This window comes from Hevea brasiliensis, chromosome 17 (genome assembly GCF_030052815.1).
Source record: "Hevea brasiliensis isolate MT/VB/25A 57/8 chromosome 17, ASM3005281v1, whole genome shotgun sequence".
In the NCBI taxonomy this organism is placed as follows: domain Eukaryota; kingdom Viridiplantae; phylum Streptophyta; class Magnoliopsida; order Malpighiales; family Euphorbiaceae; genus Hevea; species Hevea brasiliensis.
In genome coordinates, this window is record NC_079509.1 from 7,441,857 (window position 1) to 7,463,434 (window position 21,578).

The 21,578-nt window shown below is 32.5% G+C and overlaps 3 protein-coding genes across 5 annotated transcripts; 1 reads left to right on the top strand and 2 right to left on the bottom strand.

The window, feature by feature from the left end:
• Nucleotides 1–364: 364 nt before the first annotated feature.
• LOC110665269 (ribonuclease J) lies at nt 365–10,397 on the bottom strand. 3 transcript variants are annotated; one of them, XM_021825306.2, is made up of 17 exons: nt 10,034–10,397; nt 8,704–8,932; nt 8,247–8,370; nt 6,899–6,955; nt 6,350–6,541; nt 6,199–6,276; nt 5,462–5,644; nt 5,252–5,332; nt 4,749–4,814; nt 4,589–4,681; nt 3,762–3,887; nt 3,279–3,392; nt 2,536–2,631; nt 2,357–2,454; nt 1,834–2,282; nt 1,007–1,458; nt 365–779 (listed from the first exon to the last, which is right to left on the bottom strand). In XM_021825306.2, exons 1-17 carry the CDS (start codon nt 10,224–10,226, stop codon nt 684–686), a joined length of 2,727 nt encoding a protein of 908 aa, XP_021680998.2. In that variant the 5' UTR covers nt 10,227–10,397; the 3' UTR covers nt 365–683. The 3 variants fall into 3 exon arrangements, with proteins under 3 accessions (XP_021680998.2, XP_021680997.2, XP_021680999.2); XM_021825305.2 differs by having other exon boundaries at nt 365–788; XM_021825307.2 differs by lacking the exon at nt 10,034–10,397 and having other exon boundaries at nt 365–788; nt 8,261–8,370; nt 8,704–8,847.
• A 1,897-nt stretch (nt 10,398–12,294) lies between these two features.
• LOC110665271 (cycloeucalenol cycloisomerase) lies at nt 12,295–16,261 on the bottom strand. The gene is made up of 8 exons (XM_021825309.2): nt 15,983–16,261; nt 15,718–15,860; nt 15,384–15,467; nt 15,216–15,257; nt 14,138–14,248; nt 13,867–14,058; nt 12,981–13,078; nt 12,295–12,580 (listed from the first exon to the last, which is right to left on the bottom strand). The coding sequence occupies exons 1-8, from the start codon at nt 15,987–15,989 to the stop codon at nt 12,388–12,390; spliced, it is 870 nt and encodes a 289-aa protein (XP_021681001.2). The 5' UTR covers nt 15,990–16,261; the 3' UTR covers nt 12,295–12,387.
• Nucleotides 16,262–17,906: 1,645 nt separating this feature from the next.
• LOC110665270 (protein ROOT INITIATION DEFECTIVE 3) lies at nt 17,907–21,274 on the top strand. The gene is made up of 8 exons (XM_021825308.2): nt 17,907–18,270; nt 18,708–18,821; nt 18,989–19,122; nt 19,244–19,385; nt 19,475–19,677; nt 20,084–20,205; nt 20,428–20,660; nt 20,926–21,274. The coding sequence occupies exons 1-8, from the start codon at nt 18,007–18,009 to the stop codon at nt 21,157–21,159; spliced, it is 1,446 nt and encodes a 481-aa protein (XP_021681000.2). The 5' UTR covers nt 17,907–18,006; the 3' UTR covers nt 21,160–21,274.
• Nucleotides 21,275–21,578: the final 304 nt, after the last annotated feature.

The window sequence follows — 21,578 nt, forward strand, 5'->3', positions numbered from 1 at the left end:
TTCTTGGTTTTACCGGATAATTAGTTGTTAACCAATAACCATAATTTAACATATTTTAAAAAAAATATCATTTTGCTGAAGAATATTTTTATTTAAATTTTATTACTCATAATTTGATTATTTACGTTATTTGTCCAACCTTTAAAATTTAAAAATTTCTAATTATTGTGCAATGATTTTTTTTCCCGAAATAGTAAAATAGTCCATAGAAAATGGATTTATACATCACATAGTATATATCAGAAATTTAGAAAGAATCATTCTTGGTGCTTAAATTCTTAATTCTATTTGACCAGCAGCCACATTTATTGCTGCATCACAACAAAATTTTTTTAATGCAACAAATAATAAGAAAAAAAGAACATACAAAATAACATCCTCTACACCAAAACATTCCAGTCACAATAATCAAATGATATCCATATATCAGATGACCATTTTACATGTGCCAATTTCATTTCTTGTTCATCACTGAATGTGTATCTAATTAAATAATTCAGTGGTGGCCCTACAGCTTCAAAATTAGCCATATTTCTTGTTTACGTACGAACCCTTATGCAGTGGCTGCGCCAATTGTGTACCAGACCCCAGTCATCCCTGTGGACAAGCAATGCTGTTGAAGGCTCTTCCAAACACTTGATGCAACCCTCTTCATGTGCTGATTGATTGTGTCACCCGAGTCATCATTTCGCTGACGTTGCCTCGAAGCCAGAGAAAATTTTATCCATGTCTTCAAAATAGGGCCATCCTTCCCGGCTTTTGTTGTCACTCGTGCTTTCCTGTTCATACTAGAGGTGATTGTCACAAAGCAACATGATAAAAAAGGTACAAATAGAGTCTTCAAATATCTCATCATACTGAACAGCCAGAGTTGGGAACAAATATACACACACATGTACACATTCAAACAATATTTTCACTTTGAAAAAAATTGAGGAAATTTAAAATGAAACCAAAATTCCAAAAATAAAAAAAAATAAAAAAAAAAAGAGGAGGAAGAACGAACCTCATATTTCTGAACTAGGGATGCCCACAAAGATTTGCATTGCCCAGGACTTCGATCAACTCCTTCAGCTATCAAGTTATTAGATAGCTCTTCCCAGAGAGCCATTCGCCCCTTTACAACATTAAATCTATCATGTAAATCCCCACGCATTTTTATCAGCTTTTTCACCTCCTCGGTTTTCCATTTGTTCCTTTTCACCTTCTTGGAAGGCTTTGATCGAGAACTTTGCATTGCCAAAGAGTCATCATCACTGCTCATATTACCATCTTCCTTGAGCTCATTTACATGTTCATGTTGTTGAACTGAATCGTCAGTGGGTGAAGATGATGAAATGAATGATTTCCAGAAATCATCTTCATCCTCAGAGCCAGAGGGAACTCCATCAGCCAAGTTGGAAGTTGTAGTAGTGGTCTCTTCATTGGGTGGTAGTCTCCCAACTTCAATATCATCAACTGTGTGATTACCATGCAGGAAAAAAGAGCACAATGTGTAAATGGTGCTTAATTCACATGCTTAAGTGAAGAAGGAAAAAAATTAAAAATAAAAATGAAAATCACTAGCAATGACATACTAGATTAAAGCATGGGTAATAACAACAATCTATATGCATGCTGAAATTATGCTTTCCAGAAAAAGCTTACTTTATACAATGGGTGGGAAGACAGAGCAAAATGCATTCAAATATGAGAAGAATTTCTCAATAAGACAAGTCATGAACCCAAACAAATATACAGATGCACACATTCTCCCAAATTCACAGGAGTATGGGCACCCACCAATATAAATATATATATATATATAGCAAGAGAGAGAGAGAGAGAGAGAACCTTCCATATTTTGTTGTGACGTGTAATCTAAATGCATATAGCCATTGCTTTCTGCTTGCATCTTGTTTGAGCGATTTCTTTTTGGATATCCATCAACCACTTTTTTCAATGCTGATATCCCAACACCAACATGAGAGCTACCAGATAGCCTTGTTTTGATCTCATCAGAGAGAACTCCATCTGGGTTTTCCATGGCAACGGCAATGACTTCAGGCCTTTTACCACTATACTTCCTTACCATCTTCCTCAAAACCTCAGATACCGTCTTTTCCATGTGAGATAAAGGGCAATTCACAGGACAGCTCGAAAGTGCAGCATGGGCAGCTTTATGGAGAGCATCTAAAAGCTTCCCTTTATCCAGCCACAAGCAGCGTGTCGTGATTCTTATTTTTCCTTTTATGGTATTTTCAATGAGACTCTCTGCATTTTGTGGCCGTAAAATTTCCATGCTATAACAGTGAAAAGTCAACATTAATACAATAACAAAGATAAGTGGGCTCATCTGTGGATCTAAATGTTCTACCTGACCACTATAATGCCGTCTGTTGCAATTCTTAGTCTCTCATCGATGCAAAGTTCGGTGGATGTGCCAAATGCTTTATCTCCATCACTATACATCAACTGCAATATAGACAAGACTGTAGTTAATAGAATATTTCTAAATTGGATTCTTGTAAATTGAAATCTTCAAGTATAAACAACCTGCAAGTTTTCTTTCCCAAGGGAAATAAAACCATTAGATATAACTCTTCTGTTCCTTAAGTGGGAAACTCCAAGCATCTCTCCATTTTTAATAACCTGAAAAATCATAAGTAATTTTTACCGATATCATAATTTGTAATTTCAAAGAATTTCAAATTATAACACCAAAACAAACTCACGTATAGTGTCATGCGCATAATAAACCACTTGTATGCATATCTAGTGTCATACATCAATACAATTAGATTGAGCAGTCTTCCCCTATTGTGGTGGAATCTTCAGCAAAAGGAAGGAGAAAGATGACCTGCTAAAGCCATTTAACTAAATACCCTGCCTAATGTGCACTATTCCCTCTGACGAGATTTCATGGGGAGAGACTATTGGGATTTGGCCCATTCTGGTATGCATGGAAGATTCCAGATCAATGTGATATTAGAAAAAAGAGTGTCAGCAATGCATATTCCAAAGTTGCAATCATAGCAGGTATTCTGCACATGTCAAATAACAGTCCCAGGTAATAGGCCTTGAATTGGATGCTCAATCAGTTGCTAGTATATATTCAACCAAGAGAGCAATACACACACTAAAGCTACCATATATGAGCAGATCATGACGAGTGTTGAAACTTGAAATGGCATGGACTGTAATTTAGTTAAAAAAACTACAAATATATCATATCATATCAAATTAAGATAATCGCTATCAACATGTCAATGAACCATGACTATGGGAAGTTGACTCACTGTAGTATGTCGAATGCCAGTTGATTTCCCAAGCGATTCATGCTCTTTCAAGAACAAGAGTTCTCCATGTATGGGAAGAAAATGTTGCGGCTTCACAATTCTAAGTATCTCCTCCTGAATAAATTAGATTAATATTTAGATAATTCTCATCAAACTACATAACCTTTGCCCAGTGATAGTCAATAAAATGATTTCGAAACCACCAAAGAGAGAAATATCAAGATGCAAATGGAGTTTATGAGTTAGTATGTGTGAAAAAGACATCAACAGACATGAAATCAGTGTAGTTTATTCACCAGATTTCTAAACAAGTGACTAATGTTGTGGCAATGACTTCTATGCAGTTCTCAACAAAATAAAGGCCAAATCTAGCAACACTCAGAAATAACCATGTCTAGTTATTAAAGCCAGGATCAAATTAAGATGTAATATGATGCCAAAAATTTTATATGAAATCTTGAGAAGAAGCATAAAAGAGCTTACCAGTTCTCCACGATATCCATGGCCAGATGTGTGCAACAGTTCATTCTTACCCATTACTATAGTTGACCCAATCTCTGATATACGGTTCAGCATTTTCATCACCCTAGATTCATTGCCAGGGATGACCTGAATGTGAAATATAAAACCACTAAAGATAACTAATTTCAAAGAATATCAGCAACAAACACTAAATATTTACCAAAATAACAACCATATTCCAAATGTCTGACTAAAAACTTGCAGAAGCAAGGAAATAGAAGAAACAAATGTTTCAACAAATCAGACAGCAATTGTCACCAAAAAAGTTGAAGGAACATAAATATTTAAGCCTAAAATGAAAAGTTTGACAAATTCAAACTGTTAAAATTCATTACAAAAATGGCCAACTAAGTGCATTTTTTTTTAATCCCAATAATGAAATTGAGGAGTAAGAACAAATATTGATCAATATCTTTGACCGTATTCCCATTTCACAGCTCTCTTGTAAGATTTTCATTGAACATCATACATTAAATTTGGCACTTCTAACACTTACAGCATAGTACGTACAATGTCGTAAGTGTACCATCAAGCAAAAACCTCGACCATAAGATTGAGCACACCTTGGTTTATTCCATATAAAGCAAGTGACCCAACAAAGTAGAAAACTATAAATCACATCCAGCAAGAAGGAAAACATGAAAGAGAGTATATGCTTAAATCAGTAGACGCTCCATTGAATGTATAAATTAATTTGTCAACACATGTCAAGTTATAATAAAATATAAAAAGAATGAATCCATTAGGAAAATTCTTTTATCAAAAATACAAAATAGATATCATGTTACCTTAGCTGAATACAGAATTACATCATCCTTGCTCAGTTTGAAGGAATGACTGCTGCCATATGATGCAAGATTCAACGCAGCACGTGGCTCTGCCTGACACAAAAGCATGCACAGTCATATGGCTGGTTAAATGGCACAATGATGAATAAAATCAGCTTACTTGAGATCCAGTTGTGACAATCAGCAGATCCTTTGGAGCATAGGCATCAATATCTTCGACTTTAACCTATATAATGTAAAGCAGAAGAGATCATGAGAACAAGATGAAAGGTAATGTAAACATAGCATTCTGGTGAACCATGATGGTTATTCACTGCCTCAGAAATAAACACCATACAAATAGTATATACAAGGAATGCTAAATGTCTGAGCCAAATGAACTTAAGGATCACTTTTTTATTTATTGAATATTGATCAAAAGCCTATGAAATATATCAATCTTTAGTAGACAGATCCAAAACAATAAGATTTTAAAAGAAACATTTCATGAGTCAATTATTAATTAATGCTGTATAGCACAATGCGTAGCACAATCAGCTAAATACTAGACACAATTAACAATAAACCAAGGAAATGAAGAGAAGAAATAAACCAAAAGCTTAAAATCTAAACAAGTAATAGAGAAACAGGCAATAAGGCAAGAAAATTCTGAAGTGTTAATACCAGAGTGGATGGATCAATTGGTGCCTTTCCATCCTTCCATGCTGCATCCAAATAAGTCCTTAAGGACATGCCGACAAACGCCTAACAAAATGATCACAATATCACAATTGCCACGGCATGTATTCTATATTCTTAAACCAAAGTGTGTTATGTTCTCAAAAATGGGGTTACAAATACACTAGAGAAAAGAACAAACCAGAGTGTACATACCAATTTTCTACCAGTCAAATCAGCAGCAGCTTTCACACTTCCAAGGCGGTGTATATTTGATGCAAATTGAGTAGTAATGACCCTTCCTTTAGCAGCTGAAATACGTCTTGTCAGTGCATCTGCCACCACACTTTCGCTAATTGTCCTTCCAGGTGACAGTACATTTGTTGAGTCACTCATCATCTGAACAGGGGTGTACATTAATTACATTTCACATTGCCTGTTCTTTACGAACAACTTTAATAAAAGAAATAAATTTATAATGCATCTATAATAAATAATGCTGATCAAAGAAGCATAAAAGCTATTTAAAATTAAAAATTAACAAATAAAGGGGAAAGAGAGTTTAAGAAGTAGGCACGTGAATAATCTCTCAAATGAATAACCAAAGAAAATAAAGTCACAGCATCAGATGCCAGACTTCAACTCAAAATTTCAAAAAATATATATATACATATATTCAAAATACGTAAAATGGTTTTCAATATCAAAAGAAATGACACTGTGTGCTTTGGCATTTTTTTCTCCACTGCAATGTTTTATTAGACTGTCAAGAATAGTCAGTTTTTCCCATGGTCATTATCTGTTATCAAGAAACAGATGTCACTATGTCAGTCAGTCAAGTAGACTATATATGAGACTGCTTTCATCCAATCTTTCAGCACAAAAACAGAGATCATATAAACCATGTGAATATGACAAGCTGATCACATGGTAAATAAATCCAGAAGGCTTACTAGTGTTACTCCTTCTTTTGAAAGTTCCTCTAATGCTTCACGATCAAAAACTTTCCCATCCAATGGTGATTCATCAATCTGCAAGTGCATACCTTCTTAAGTGGCTTTTGAAGTGAAATAGAAAAGAAGATGCATCAATCCATAAGCTTACCTTCCAGTCCCCAGTATGAAGAATTGTACCATCATCACAGCGAAGTACCAGTCCACAACAATCAGGAATAGAATGAGTCACCCTGATTGGCTCTACTTCAAAAGGCCCAGCTATGAATTTCTTCCTTGTTCTAAACACCTTAAGTCTAGAATAAACAAAAATCCCATTCTCCTTCAAACGCTTTTTGATCAACTGTTGAAAAAAATTAATAAGTATATAAAAAATCATCTTCAACCACATCAAAGAGAAGACCTTCCATTCAAGTGTTCATAAATTCAGAACAGTACTTGAACTTGCTTTGCTTACTTGGCTTTTTTTCTATTAAAAGAATACTTGGGTTAATATCAATATAATTGAAAAGTCAAATCAATATATGAGTTAGTTTCTTAGCACCTATTAGAAAAATCATAAAAGGAGCTAGACATGCTAGTTTGTGGATTGAGGAAGATTGCATAACAATGTATCACATATCTGTACATATTATTATATATGCTCAAGTTGACAAAATTAAGCGTCATAAGCATGCATGTAAAAGTAGCACCCATGTACCTCCATTGTAAAAGATGATGCATATATTGGAGTACGGGAATCCAGAGCTGGGATAACCTGCTTGGACAGTAAGAGGATCATTGTGAGTGTTGAATAAATAAATAAACAAAGAGCAAAATGCTTGAAATCAGATGAGAAGAAGTATTTAAAATAACCAAGCGTGATTGAGCTCAGATGAGAAGAAATATTTGAAATAATCATGCATGATTGAGCTCAATGATGTGGCCTAGAAGACTGAAAACTTCCAGAAAAATGATAAATCAACTAAAAACCTAACTATCAAATTTAAAAGCCAAGATAAATCTTGATTTGTGATTTCCCAGTTTCATCTCTCATCCTTGAACCAATTCTTCTCAATCACCAGTGTTTTAACAACACTTAGTGAGCCAGGGTTCCTCACCCAAAAAGGGAGGAGAGGAGCCCGGTTGGGGGGGGGGGGTGGGGGGGGAGAGAGAGGGGTGGTGGTTGGGAAGGATGTGGGGGAACCTCCACTTAGTCCAATTGTCAAATACCATTTCAAGAGAAATAAGTGCACGTTTGGTATGACGTAGTTTAATGTAATGTAATGAAATGAATTTTGTTTATTTTTCTGTTGAATTTTTGTTCGATTACATTCCATTATGCTCAATTACATCCTACCAAACACGCATTAACTGCGAAGGTGTGACATGGAAGCCATAGGGAACGTGCTCTGCATTAACTGCAAAAGTGTGACGTGGAAGCCATAGGGAACGTGCTCCACAATGAAGATAAGCAAATCCATCTACTAATGCAGCAATGCCACAACAAGCCAATAGCAAATTATCAATGCACCAAGCCAATCCCTTAAGAAGGCTGCAAATATGTGTTGAATACAATTATGTGCCCATGAAAACAGCCATCAGCAGGGACTGAACTTAATAACCCAACTAAAGTCTTGAACTTAATGTTCTCCATCAAAAATAAGATTAATTTTGAAGAATCAAATACTAGCCCCAAAAAACTATTTATATTTTGACAATTGCTGCTCCTTTCCAATCATGTTGATTTTCAACTACTTATACACCTTGGCCATCCCAAGTTGATGGCCCAAGCTGCCCCCAGCCATCAGCCAAGGTACTAGTACAGCTTCTTCTCTACCAAATAATAATTGTTGGCTCAACTTGCCAAATAATAATTGTTGGCTCAACTTGCCTCTCAAATTATCAATAACAGAATTTATGACTTATGAGACCACACCATGACAGAAACTAAAGAACAGGTGTTAACAACAGAAACAATAATTGAGTTAACAGACTTCATAGACAAGTATTTCATTTTGCAGTATCAAGTCAAAATGCAATTCGCAAGAAGTAGAAGGAAACTTTACCCAAGGCAACGCACCAATGTGATCTTCGTGTCCATGAGTTATAACAACAGCTTCAATTTTGTGGCTCCATCTTTTTATAAATGTCGTATCAGGTATAATTTTTTGGACTCCAAGCTCATCATAGCTGAAAAACAGGTTGTACAAATATTACAATGTCAGCAAATCAGATGACAGTAGTTTCAGCAACATGGCTATTAATCATGCATACAAAAGAAACAGCAATTTCCAGTGCTTTCACATAAGTGAATACCTCAAGGTGTGATTTGTGGAAGTATGAGTATTCACTAACACATTCTATTACACATATTTGATCCCCTATATAATTCATGCAAAAGCTAGAAAATTGTTAAATTATTGATGAAGGAAATGAAGCAGTAATGAAATGATTATCTACTTGGCAGATATGCATGCATTAAACATCAATATCAAAGAAACAAAAGATGAGTTAAAAACTTACTCAGGAAACATAACACCAGCATCAATTAGTATGTAGCGATCGTGATTCCCAACAAGCATGCAATTCATCCCAATCTCACCTAGGCCACCAATAGGAACAATACGGATTGGTGGGCCATTAGACCCTTCATAAAATTGTTCCATCTTACGTTGAACAGAATCCTCCATACTTTTCCCAGCCCCTTCCAATCTTCCTGATCTTTTACGTGGTGCTTTGGAACCATGACTGCCTAGAATGAGCCAAGATAGCACAACAATCATGAAAACTAAATTCCTAGTAGGAACTATTTTTATGATACTGGAAAGGCCAAAATGAAAAACTAAAAAAAAAAAAAAAAGAAAAGAGCAGATATTTGAAAAACAACAATGAGGCAAGAAACTCAAAGATGAGGATACAAGTCAGCAGAAAATCAATATCTTACCCAGTTAAAATGAGTTATTAATGCACCAAAATAATTGAAAATTTCAACACTTAAAACATAATGGTGTTAAGGGGTGCCTACGGCCTGTAGATTCTAATATAAAAATTCACTGGTGAACAAAAAGAAAAGATATATCAGAACATTCTGACTTGGGAGGTTTCTGACCTACAACTATACAGATTCAAGCTCAAGTCAACTTGTAGACAAGCTCATACATTAAGTTTAGATTGGTACACCTCTTTGTCCTCTCAACCTTCTTAAATGATTAAAAAACCCTATATATTTACGTTAATAGCTTCTAATGGGATTATGTTAGGCTATGCTCAGTTTCTATCTTAAACTTCCCATTGTTTGACACACACTAGAGCTAAACCTCCCCCAATATAACCCAACACAATAGGTTACGTTCCTTTCCTTTTCATTTTAGAAAGAACATATAGGATCAAAACAACCAATAAAATTAAGAATGCAACCAATTTTTTAGGACAGCTCCACCTATAACAGTTGAAGAGCCCGAATAAACAAGACCTTCCAATCCAAATCTTCCAAACATGAGACTTTCTAATATCTAGGTATTAACTATAAGCTCTATAGCATACTAAACAAGCTTGACAGAATAAACCACATGCTTAAAACCCCATAAATCTCTTTTCTAAGAAACCCATTACACGAAAGCCAGCACTCCACTTCTCCACTGACCTAAAAAAAACTGTTAGTCTTACTTCAAGTCAAGTTTTCCACTTTGTTCACGTACTAAAACAACATAAACTCTGGAGCTCCAAAATTTCACTTTCTTTTCTCAGACTATTCCTTCATTTTATTTTACACCAATCTTAAGGATGCAAATAAAAGAACAACTAAATGTAACAATTAAAGTCATATGCTCTGAAGCTTTAGTACTGCACGCACCTATTGATGTAGGAGAACCGTCAGAGCACGAAATGGAATACTTCCTCGGGCTCGGGCGGCGCCAAAGGCTATACGGGCACAGCGAGATAGTACTAAAGGCGGCCATATTTTGCAAGTCTTTGTGTCTACAAGCAGCAAAGCATGTAGACCCAAAGTATAAGGAATAGGATAGCCCCAAAACCCCTAACTGCATATGTTTAGAGTTGCAGAGATTAGAAACTGGGAATTGGATTTAGGAAGAAGGTTTAGGTTTAGGATTTACAAGAATGAGTGAGCTTCTTGGAGCGGGAAATCGAGCGAGTTAGTAAAGCCAAGGGCTTTTCACTATAAGGTTGAGAAATAAAATATCTTTCTTATCATTTCTCAGGACTATATCTCCGTGCTTCAGGAGGGTAATGATAGGAAGCTCGCACGTGCGTGCTCAAATTTCCACACGCGTGCTCCAAATTTTTTCACATTGACATTATTCTCCTGATAATTTTATGTTAAAATATTGTTTCACATATATCTACCCATATAAAACAGGCAACTAAGTTTTTCTTGCTATTCTTATATGGATTTTTTTTTCTTCAGTGTTGCCGGATAATATTTATTATATAGAGATTGTTATGTTTTATAATTATATAGTAATATTATTTTTTATGTTAAATAATTAATTATATTTTTTATTTAATTTTATTTTTATTTTTTTAAGTATTTTTATTATCAGTGTTACTTTAATTTTTATGAATAAATGATTAAAAATATTAAAAATATTTAATTAATATTTATTTAATTATTAAAATATTATAATTTTCTTATTTAATTTTTTTAAAATTTTTAATATTTTATTTAATTATAAAAATTTTAAAATTATACATTTTAAAATTAATAAAATAATTAAAAATTATATTATAAAAAGTAATCATATCGAGCACCCTTTACATATTTAATAAAGTTTGATTTATATTAGGGCTAAATTATTTTTTGGATTATAGATTGAGTTAAAGGCATTTTAGCCTTTTTTTTTTTACTAAATTTAATAAAAAAATTAATGATAATTTTAATAATAGAAATTAACTTATAAGTTTATTAAAATGTCAATGCTGAATTACTTGACATTAAAATTACGTGAATTAAGCAGTAAGTTTAATCAAATTTTAAAATTAAATTGTCTCTAAAATAAAATCTCAAAAATTAAATTATTTTCATATTAAAAATAAAATTAAGAGCATTTTAGTTATTTTAATTAGAATTAATGATAACTTAACTAAAATTTTAATTGTATGGACTTATTTATAGGTTTATTAAAATATCATAAACTAAATTATTTGATTTTAAAGTTATAGGGGATTAAGTTTTAAGTAAATCTTATAGATTAAATTATAGTTTATCCATAAATGATTAATATTAATCTTCTATTATTGTTTAGAAAAATTTTTAAATTATATATATATAATTTATTTAATTTTGTTGAATTTTCTCTATTTTTTATTAATTAGGTATTCAATTACCTTAAATTATAATTAAGTCATTAATTATTTAATTATGTATATATAAATTATAAATTATTTAATGATTATTTTATAATACTATAATAAGCCATCATTATTATTAAATAAATTATAATATATTAATATTAAAATATTTTTAAAATAATATTAATATTACTAAATAAAGATAATATTTCAATTATTATATTTCTTTAATATATTTATCATATATCAAATTATTTTATATTTTTAATCAATATTTATATTATATTATGAAATTTTTATTAAAAAATTTGAGATAAAATGTTTAGTTGGCAAAAAAATATTAAAAAAAAATTGATAATAAATTTAAAATATTATTTTATTTTTATACATTAAATTTAAAATTTATAGATTAAAAATATTTTTATATATTAAAATTATTTTAAGCTACATGGGATTCTTTAGTTTTTTTTTGGGTTGAGGTTGGGTGATAAAAAAGTATTTTTATTAAAAAATATTATTTTAGATATAATTAAAAAATAATTTAAAACAAATTATGTAATTACTTTAAATTTTATTATTAATTAAATTTATTTTTAAATCATTTTTAATTTAAAAATATATTTTTGTCAACAATCTTAAAAGTTAGAATAACACAAGAAATTCACAACTTTGATCTCACGTAATTAGTTTACCAATAAGAGCTGATTAACAAACATGAAAAATTATTAATTGGACAAAACATCAGTCATGAAAATTACTGCTGTAAATTTCAGGGCAAGCAAGCCTAAGCTGAAGCATCCATGATATGGAAATAGCCACTGGTCTCATATAAATTAGCAAGTTACAGTTAAATTTACAACATCAAGAGCAGGAAACTTCCACAGTGAGTTACAGTAATCAAGTTTCATTGGCATGTCCATGAAACCATGGCAGTCCTTGTTGAAGGCATTGTTTTGCATCGCGTTGTGGAACAATGGGTCCAAGAAAGATCCTCCACAAGTCAAGTATTATTGTTACCAACATTGCAGCACCCAGAGCATCGACAGCCACTCTTGGTAAGTCCCACAGGTCACCAGGTTTCTCATCGATCCTGTGTGCATCAGTGAATCCCAAAAGAAAGAGTCAGACTACCTCTTTACTCCAATCATTCCATTTTCCTTTTTTCAACTTGATGTTTTCTTATCATTGTGTTTTTTAAAGAAAGAAAAAAAAAATATCATGAACCATCCTTTTTAACACCAATAAATACAGTACAAAGGGACCATGTAACATCACTAACTGCACGAACACAACATTACAAATTTTACCATGAGCTGAAGCAGATTAAGCTGAGAATATCATTCCATAATTTCCACAAATTAACACATGTATGTAGTGTCAATAGTTATCATGCATATCCTACAATGCAACTGATATTAGCATACCGAAAGGCATTACAAGCTACAGAAATGACCAGATATTCAAAATTTCTTAGTAGGTTTACTTCTTACCTCAGAAACATTGGGAAGCTTACAATGAAGTAGATGGCATAAAACAAGGAACCAACTTTGTACATGGAAGCCCGGTCCACAAATTCATAGTAAGGAAACTGCACACATTCAAAACATAACGTTTGTCAATGCCTTAGATTGCGTTTGTTTTGTGGAAAATATTTTTCGCATTTTCCAGTGTTTAGAAAAATGAATCAATGGAAAAAAAATTTTTTTTCTCAAAAGGAAAATTAAGTCATGTTTAAGAAAATAACTTCTTCTTTTGAAAAGAATAAGCCATTTCATGGACTTTGACAATTTTATTAAAATGTAAAAACACTCATACAGGCATGGCATAAACACATATTATTCGTTAAACATAGCAACTAAACAATGGAAAACATTTTATTATAACACAATTGTCATGAAAAACATTTTCCACATATAATTTATTTTCCGTGATACAAATGATGCCTTAATTCACATGTTAGCAACAAGTTGCACAGTTAAGACTTCAAGAGTGGTAGTAATTTTACAGAAAACCAGAATTGTTATGAATTACACCAACTACAAAGACTGTGCATAGCATCGTATAAAATGAAATCTAAAAAAAATCCACACATCTAGTTAAGGATGGAAACCACCCCCTATCACCCAAAAGAGAAAAAAAAAAAGGAACATAACAAAATGAGGACAATGAGCACTAGGGTTAGCTTTCTATAAGCTCATGCCACAAATCAAGGAGCTTCATGACTATTAAGAGATAAAACTAAAGCCCCGGCGATATAAAACAGAGCATATTCTCTATTGGCCAATCTATATATTAGCCTGAAATGTGCTTCTTTTATGGTTAGATAAAAAAAAGTTCTAAATAATAACGTAGACTAAGAACCAAGTTAGCACATACATTAGAAATGGCTATAGTCTCCAGGTATGCTATAAAATATGCAAGAGCCAAAATCCATGCTGCCTCAGTAACCCACTGAAGTTTATCTGGTAAGTCAGCAATAGCATGCCGTAGTCTGCGAAGTGTCATATTTGAGGCGACATGGTAAAACAGGAAGCAAACATGTGTAAGAAGGAAAGTTGTGTGGGGTACCTATACAAAATAGTAGAACAAAATGAGCACACAGGATACAATGTAGATTAACAGTAGAGTTTCTTGCTTTATAGCTTACATCATTCATCTTCCATGATGGAAATGTATAAGAAGCTCCCAAAACTGTAAAGAAATAGTGTGTCCAAAAGTAATTTCCAACATAGCTGAAAATGATTATCCACAGGCTGGCCTGCCACAAGAATAAGTTCACAATTAAGGCAAATAGCCTTTCAATTTATTTATTTATTTATTTATTTTTGTCAATTCTCATATTTGGAATGAAAAAATTCATAGGAAAATTATGTTATAAGCAGCTAAGCCCAAGTATTAATTTTTATTTTTAAAGTTCACATTCACTAACCACTTGTTTGAAAACTAGACTTTTAGAGTAGTTCAATTCAATTGATTTCTTTTTTGTCAATTCTTGTATTTGGAATGAAAGAATTCAATTCTTTTTAATTTAAAAAAAAAATCATTTTAAAAGAAATAGAAAATCAAGCATTATTGTGTGAGAATTCAATTTTTTTTTTTCCTTGCAGATGATTTATTTCAAAGGAAGCCTAAAGGATAGTGAAATAGTTAAAAGATGAGAACTAACTTTGCTAAAATAGGCACAATTAAGGAAAATAAATATGTACCTACAAAGATCCCAGGAATCCCATCAACCATTTAAGCATTTCCCCTTACCAAAATTTTATGCAATTGTTAATGCCAGTACTCAACTACTCATTTGTGCTCTAAAACCTGTATCTTTACACAGTTATACATTTTGGCCTTTATGGTCACAAAGAATTAACCAGGTTAACTAAAGCAAAGAGTAGAGTTTGAATTCACACTACTATATAATCAACCCTGAAAAAATTCGTAGCATAATGGAAGAAAAATAGGATAAAAAATTAGTAACTGCCACAAACATCCTGGATGAAAAAGAAACATAGGATAATTAAAGAACTTCAATAGAAATTGACGAGAGCTAGGCATGCTTACAAGGTCATTTATAAGAAAAAGGTAATACTCACAATTCACAAATAATGAAAATGAAGGCACAATATGACTGAATAGTTAATAAATGGAAACCAAAATGATGCAAAATCAAAAATGAAGTTCCATAACTGCAAATGTAGAAATTAGAATGTTATACGGAAGAAAACGCTTGCCTTGACCCAATAACGGTCCTTCCACCTCAAGCCACTATCAGCCTGCAAAAACACTGAACGAGTAAGCAAAGAAAATAAAAATCTAAAAAGAAAATAAAAAAAGGAACTTTTTAGAATTGGATTGCAGAACTGTTCCCAAAGAAAAAGAAAACTAAATTATAAATTTACCTTTCCAACAAATATCATTGGTATCAAGAAAGAAGGAACTGCCGAAACCATAGCGAGAAGCAAATACTCCAATTCCGTAAAGCTCTGCCAGCAACAACAAAGATACTTTCAGAATGAAGGTTACGCAAGCCACTTCTTTTAGCGCGTGATCTATCGCGTTTGCGTGAGAATGTTAGCATGTAAGAGTGAGATGAAAAGTCCATTAGCAGCATAATTACTCTTTTTTTGTGAATTCCTTTTGCATAAATCCAGCTCAAATTAAACAGCAATGAAACCTGCATTGCTCTCTCAAATCAACTTTTCTAATAATTTTCTATGAACAAACATAGCTTACCTCGTAGAGTTTGTAGGGGACCACAATGCCCAGACAGAGAGTAAGCCAGAAAGGAGTATAGCAAAGAAAGAAAAGCTCGCCCCATCTCTTACTAGGGTTAGGAGACAGCCACATACTGGAACTATGGCAAGCCGATTTCGTACCTGTGGCATCATCACCACCAATTTCTTATCAGAAAGTGACAGAAATACGAAGTGCGAGAAATACGATCATGAGAAACCCTTTTCAGAGAAAACCAAAGCAAACAAAGAAACATAGGATTTACCGCCCATTGTTGGGATATTGATGCAAAGCGGAAATCTTTGGGATCTGGATAGCGAGTGCGTGGAGCTAAAGGAGAATCTGGGTATTATGCGGCTTCAGTACTTGTTAGTGAGATAGTGCACAGTCAGGGATGGAATCTACGATGAGACGGAAGAGTACTGTGTTCAAGTGTTCACTGATGAGTGACGGGTGACGACTGAGGAGCGATAACAATGCCGGATTGCCGGTGCTTCTGAGGTGGATCTGTTTGGATTTTGTCCTCATTGGAGCCACGTTGATATGCATTTTGGCTACTTTTGGTTAGCATAAAGTTATGCAATTTAATTATTAATATAATAAAATAATGTAATTATTTATAAATTTAAAAAATATAAATAATATAATATAAATATAATTTTTATTTTAATATTTAATTTATTTATAATATTAATAATAAATAATTAATAATAATTATAATGATAATGATAATTAAATAATAATAATAATGATGACAGTGGCGAAATAAAAATAGTGATGGTTATATTAATTAGGTAACCATGATAGTGATTCAGCGGTGATGATAACAGTAAAGGCATTAATAAAGTTGAGTGGTGATAAAGGTGATAGACAAATGACGAGAATAATGATAATGATTATGACAACAGGACAACAGGGTGGCAGCCATAATTTAAATGATGGTGTTATAAAAAATAAGTAAAAAATAAAAATAATTAATCATAATTATATTTATTATTATGTATTTATTATTTTAAATATAATAATTAATTATATTATATAATTATTATTTATATTAATTTTTTATTATTAAATAATATAATTAAATATACAATAAAATTATAATCATATTACAATTTTGATTACATTGTATCAAACATTATTTAATATGATAAAATTAAAATTTTATTAAAAAAATTGAACATAGGAAAAATAGTAAAAATAAATTTAATAATTATTAAATTAAATATTTATATTTAAATTTACATGTTTGTTGTATATATTAATTAATTTTATAGTTTTGATGTGAATATTTATTTAATAATTATTAAGTTTATTTTTTATATAAGATAAAACTTGTATAAAATAAAAGAAAGCCAAAACTCATGTTTCATCTTTTTTATGCCAAAAAGGAAAATCGTGTGAATTAAAAAAAAAAAAAAAAAGCTTAGTGATGAAAACAAATTATTTTATTTTAAAAAAATATTTTTATGCCGAGTTTTTTTAATTAAAAATAAAAAATTTCAAATCCAATGGCAAAGTTTTTATAAATGTTGCCAATTTATTTTGAATTTAATAAAATAGCATTATATTTTAATTAACTAAAACCTTTTTATATGGATGTTTTGCAATAAATTTTATGAGTTATCTTTGAAATTTATTTTAAAAGTGTGACAGAATTATTTCTAAATTTAAAACTATAATATAATATTTTTGAATTTTAAAATTTTATATGATAAACCCTTTTTAAATTTAGAAGTAACATGTTAATGTATATAATTTAGAGTGTTAATAATATAGATAATTATTATTATTTTTTTACAACAATTTTTTTTAATAAATTATTATTTATACAGTGCTACATTATCCAGTAATACTACTATTATTCCATGATTAATATATGGAGAAAATTATACCTGTAATACCATTATAAATTATCTACATAAAAGCGTTACATATGAATGAGCTATTAAAAGTCACAAAGACTGTGCAAAACTTTAAAATTTAAAAAGTTTTATATTATATTTTTAAATTTAAAAATAAATTTTATTATTTTTATTATATGGAATTTTTTATATCGTGGACCCATAGCATGCGCCCACAATTGGGCATACGTGATGTGTTGAGTAGTTGCATGCAATACACTTGCCTAACGAGCTGAACCTTCCTTTCCTGCTCAATCAATATAATTATGGGCGAAAGATACAATCTGCCCAACGACCTTTGTCTCTTTCACAAGCACACAATCCCTTTAAAGCCACTCTCTGCTCTGCATGCACAACTTCACCAACACACTCCATACATACGCACATGCGTCTTTCTGTTTCTGCGATACGGATAGAGAGAGAGATGGGAAACGGGGGAGAGGCTTTGGTGGCATGCAGTGATAGGAGTATGGGGACAGGGATAGCAATATGGGATATACGAACTGGAGATCCTCTCTTGCACATTCCGACTTGTGCTTCCCCACCTCATGGGTTATTGTGCTTGGGAAACCAGTTTCTTGTAGCTTCTCAGGTTAACAAGCATGGATCTGTTGGTGGTGGGGCTATATTCACCTGGCCCTTGAAAAAGGTAACAGTAATACCCTCAAACTTCCTTTGATTTAATTAATTCCTTGTATAATTTGATATTTGCTTTCGTATAATTTTGGTTAGTCAACGGAGTGCTCTATAATCTCTGCTGGGCTCTCGCCGAAGAATTGTTTCTATGATTATTCATCTGGAATTGAATCTTGGTAAATTGTTATTATGATTCTTTATTCATGCGGTACACGAAACAGAGAGTTGTTTTCACGATTATCAATCAGAGTACGCTTGATTCTTGCTTCTTGGTCGGGGCAAATTAAGTTTTTAGTGATTGATTTTAAAATGAAGCTTCTGCTTGTGTCAAATTTTGGAGATGATTACCCTGTTTGTTAACCGGAGAACACCAAAATTACCAAGCAACCTATCTGGAATTAGAATTTGTTGGCATAAAGTTCTGATTCGTTTTATCTTTTCAATTTTCAGTCACAATCACCACTTCGGAGCTACCCTATTGAAGCCATTGGGCCGATTTCTTGCACCATGGATGGAGTGTATCTTGCGGGCGGTGCTCCTTCGGGAAATGTTTATATTTGGGAGGTTAGTAGCCAAGTGCTTTCTTGGGTCGAATATCATCTTCATGTGATATTGGCTGGTTTAGATGTCAAAATATATATGCAAACAATAAGAACTTCAGTTTCAGATACTCATGATGATCTAAACATTATCCAAACAATGGTTTCTAATAAGATTCAGATGACATGTAGGTTGCTAATGGAAGACTGCTCAAAACATGGCGCGCACATCATAAGTCTTTGAAGTGCATGGCATTTTCCAATGATGACTCTGTTCTTATTTCAGGTTCAGATGATGGTATGATCTGCGTGTGGTCTATGGTTAGGTAAAAAAAGACTGAATCTTTCACCCTCAGCTCAGTTTAAGTTTTATCTGGTAAAGAAATATTTAAGAACCAACCAAACCCTGTGATTGAAATTTTCTTTTTATTACCAATAATATGGAAGTTTGCTGGATATGGAGAATTTGGAAAGCTCACCTTCGTTGTTACACTACTCATCCGAGCATAGGTCCTCCATAAGTGGTCTGTTAACAACATCCAGCGCAAACTCAACTTTTATATCAAGCTCTCTGGACGGTACCTGCAAGGTTAATAGACATGTTTACACTATATTCCCAAGCTATATCTTTATCATTAAAATTCTTACAAAAGTGGACATTCTTCCCCCTTTTTGTAGGCTTGGGACCTGGTTTCAGGTAGGCTTATACAAACTCAAGAACATCCACTGGGGATAACTGCGATCGTCCTTCATCCAGCAGAGCGATTTCTGCTTGGTGGAAGTATAGATGGAAGAATATTTGTTAGTGTGCTTAACATTGGACTAGTGGATGATCCTTTTGTTGTTGCAGAAGATCAACTGTTCGTGCTAGAAGGACACAAGTAATGTCTAATGTATGATGCATAAAGTTACTTGAAATCTGATTGAGAATGAACTCAAGTACATATACATTGTAGTGGAATTGTAAAAGTGGAAGAAGAAAATGTGAACCTGGATATGATTCTTTCAATCTGAGGTTACTGTATAAGTCCATATATCAGTTTTAGAAGTAATTAAGCATCCCACTCCTTTCCAGTTTTTGAAGTGTGCTGTTGCATTTTCTGATAGATTAAACATTACAAAAATGTCCGAATTTTGCTGGTGATCTACTTGCCCAAGTTACACTTTTACTTACCTTTCATAATTTGATGGATAGTATTACATTTTGCACCAAGCAGTGGAGCATGTTGATTATATTTTGGCCAAATAATAATATAACATATTAACAGAATTCCTGCTTCCATGCAGAGGATCGATAACGGCATTGGCCTTCAGTACATTAGGTCTTATATCAGCATCTGAGGATGGTACTGTCCGCCTCTGGGATGCTATTAGTTGGGTGACTATACGAAGATTTAACTACCAAAAAGGTAATTGTAATATTTCTTGACTATAAATTTCAAGGACTATCCATTCTTTTGTTATAATTATGCTGTGTTGATATGAAGAGAAGTGCCTTTGTTTTTAGAAATATATACATCTCAATACTTTGTTTAGCACTAGCGCAAGTTTAATTAACAGAAAGCAAGAGAATGTGAGAAATTTTTATCTTGATCATCTCTTACCAAAAATCTCGTGTGCATCTGAAGCAGGGGCAGTAACTAATCTTGCATTGATTCCGCATTCTTCACTGCTTACTTCATCAAACCATCAAAGAGTTCCCTATCAGATCCGTCTTTCTTTGCTGGAAAAGTGTCCTCAGCCAGAAGCGAACTCATCCAAGGGAACAGTCGCTCTCCTTCACTCGTGTTCTTCCCTGAAGGACCATCAAACCTCTTTGGATTTCAGAACCAATTCATTGAACCACCAAATATTTGAGATGGAGGTCTTTCTCTTTCTCTCTTCTCCCATAGGCTAGACAGACAATATGCATGCAAAGCTAAATGGCCTGTTATATGCATTCTTACACAAAAGGAAGATTAGAAGTTGCTAAATGCAGTTAGTTGATGCCTCAATTGTGATTGATGATTGAAAAATATTGCAGAAATTAAGCACAAATATATATTAGTTTATACTTTATTTCTCTGCATACTGCTATTTGCACAAGCAGGAATACATATAATCTAAATTTCCTGTTGGTATGTAAGCAGGAAGCACATACACCTGCAGCCCTGCAGATGAAGTTAGAAACAAGCATAGACAACCGGATGTGGGCTACAAGAATGACAAAACATGTCATGGAAATAAACAAGCATTTACAGTCTCGGCTGCTAGATTTGATGCAGAACCGATTGTTATGGAGTGCTGAAGATGATTCACCCACTGCAAGAAAGAGTAAGAAGCTTAAAATTGGAAGTCCATCACTCGAGGGAGAAAAGCTATAGCAATCCTCCAATTAGTTCCATGATTTTTATGCAGCTAAAGATAGAGCTATTTAAAAGAATTAATTTCACCATTTGTCTTTCAAAATTCCTATATAAATATAAAACATTTTCTAAACTTATTGCAGCTTTCTTCTAATCACATTGCATACTGCTTAACTGTTTTAAAAATTAATTAACAAAATATATTGTGAACATTAAAAAATAGTAACAAACTAATATCAAGTTTCATTTTGGTGGGGATTGCTTCATTTGTCCATATGCTCATAACATAATGAAAATAGCAATATCAAATCATAGTAACCAAACCCAAGAAAAAAAAAAACAAAGTAAAATTGTTCTCTAGGAAGATTTTTTTTTTTTTTTGTCAATGTTCTCTAGGAAGATTGGCGGATGTGATTTGCAATTATTTTATTGACAAT

What these genes read in the sequence shown, in the direction of transcription:
- LOC110665269 (XM_021825305.2), bottom strand. Translation starts at nt 10,226, where the DNA reads ATGCAGTTAGGGGTTTTGGGGCTATCCTATTCCTTATACTTTGGGTCT. An exon ending in CATCATCTTTTACAATGGAG is followed by an intron (nt 6,542 to 6,898) that starts GTACATGGGTGC and finishes TTTTTTCAACAG; the next exon opens with TTGATCAAAAAGCGTTTGAA. An exon ending in TTCATACTGGGGACTGGAAG is followed by an intron (nt 6,277 to 6,349) that starts GTAAGCTTATGG and finishes ATGCACTTGCAG; the next exon opens with ATTGATGAATCACCATTGGA.
- LOC110665271 (XM_021825309.2), bottom strand. An exon ending in CAATGATATTTGTTGGAAAG is followed by an intron (nt 15,258 to 15,383) that starts GTAAATTTATAA and finishes GTGTTTTTGCAG; the next exon opens with GCTGATAGTGGCTTGAGGTG. An exon ending in AGCTTCCCAATGTTTCTGAG is followed by an intron (nt 12,581 to 12,980) that starts GTAAGAAGTAAA and finishes TGATGCACACAG; the next exon opens with GATCGATGAGAAACCTGGTG.
- LOC110665270 (XM_021825308.2), top strand. Translation starts at nt 18,007, where the DNA reads ATGCGTCTTTCTGTTTCTGCGATACGGATAGAGAGAGAGATGGGAAAC. An exon ending in TTCGTGCTAGAAGGACACAA is followed by an intron (nt 19,678 to 20,083) that starts GTAATGTCTAAT and finishes GCTTCCATGCAG; the next exon opens with AGGATCGATAACGGCATTGG. An exon ending in ACCAAATATTTGAGATGGAG is followed by an intron (nt 20,661 to 20,925) that starts GTCTTTCTCTTT and finishes GTATGTAAGCAG; the next exon opens with GAAGCACATACACCTGCAGC.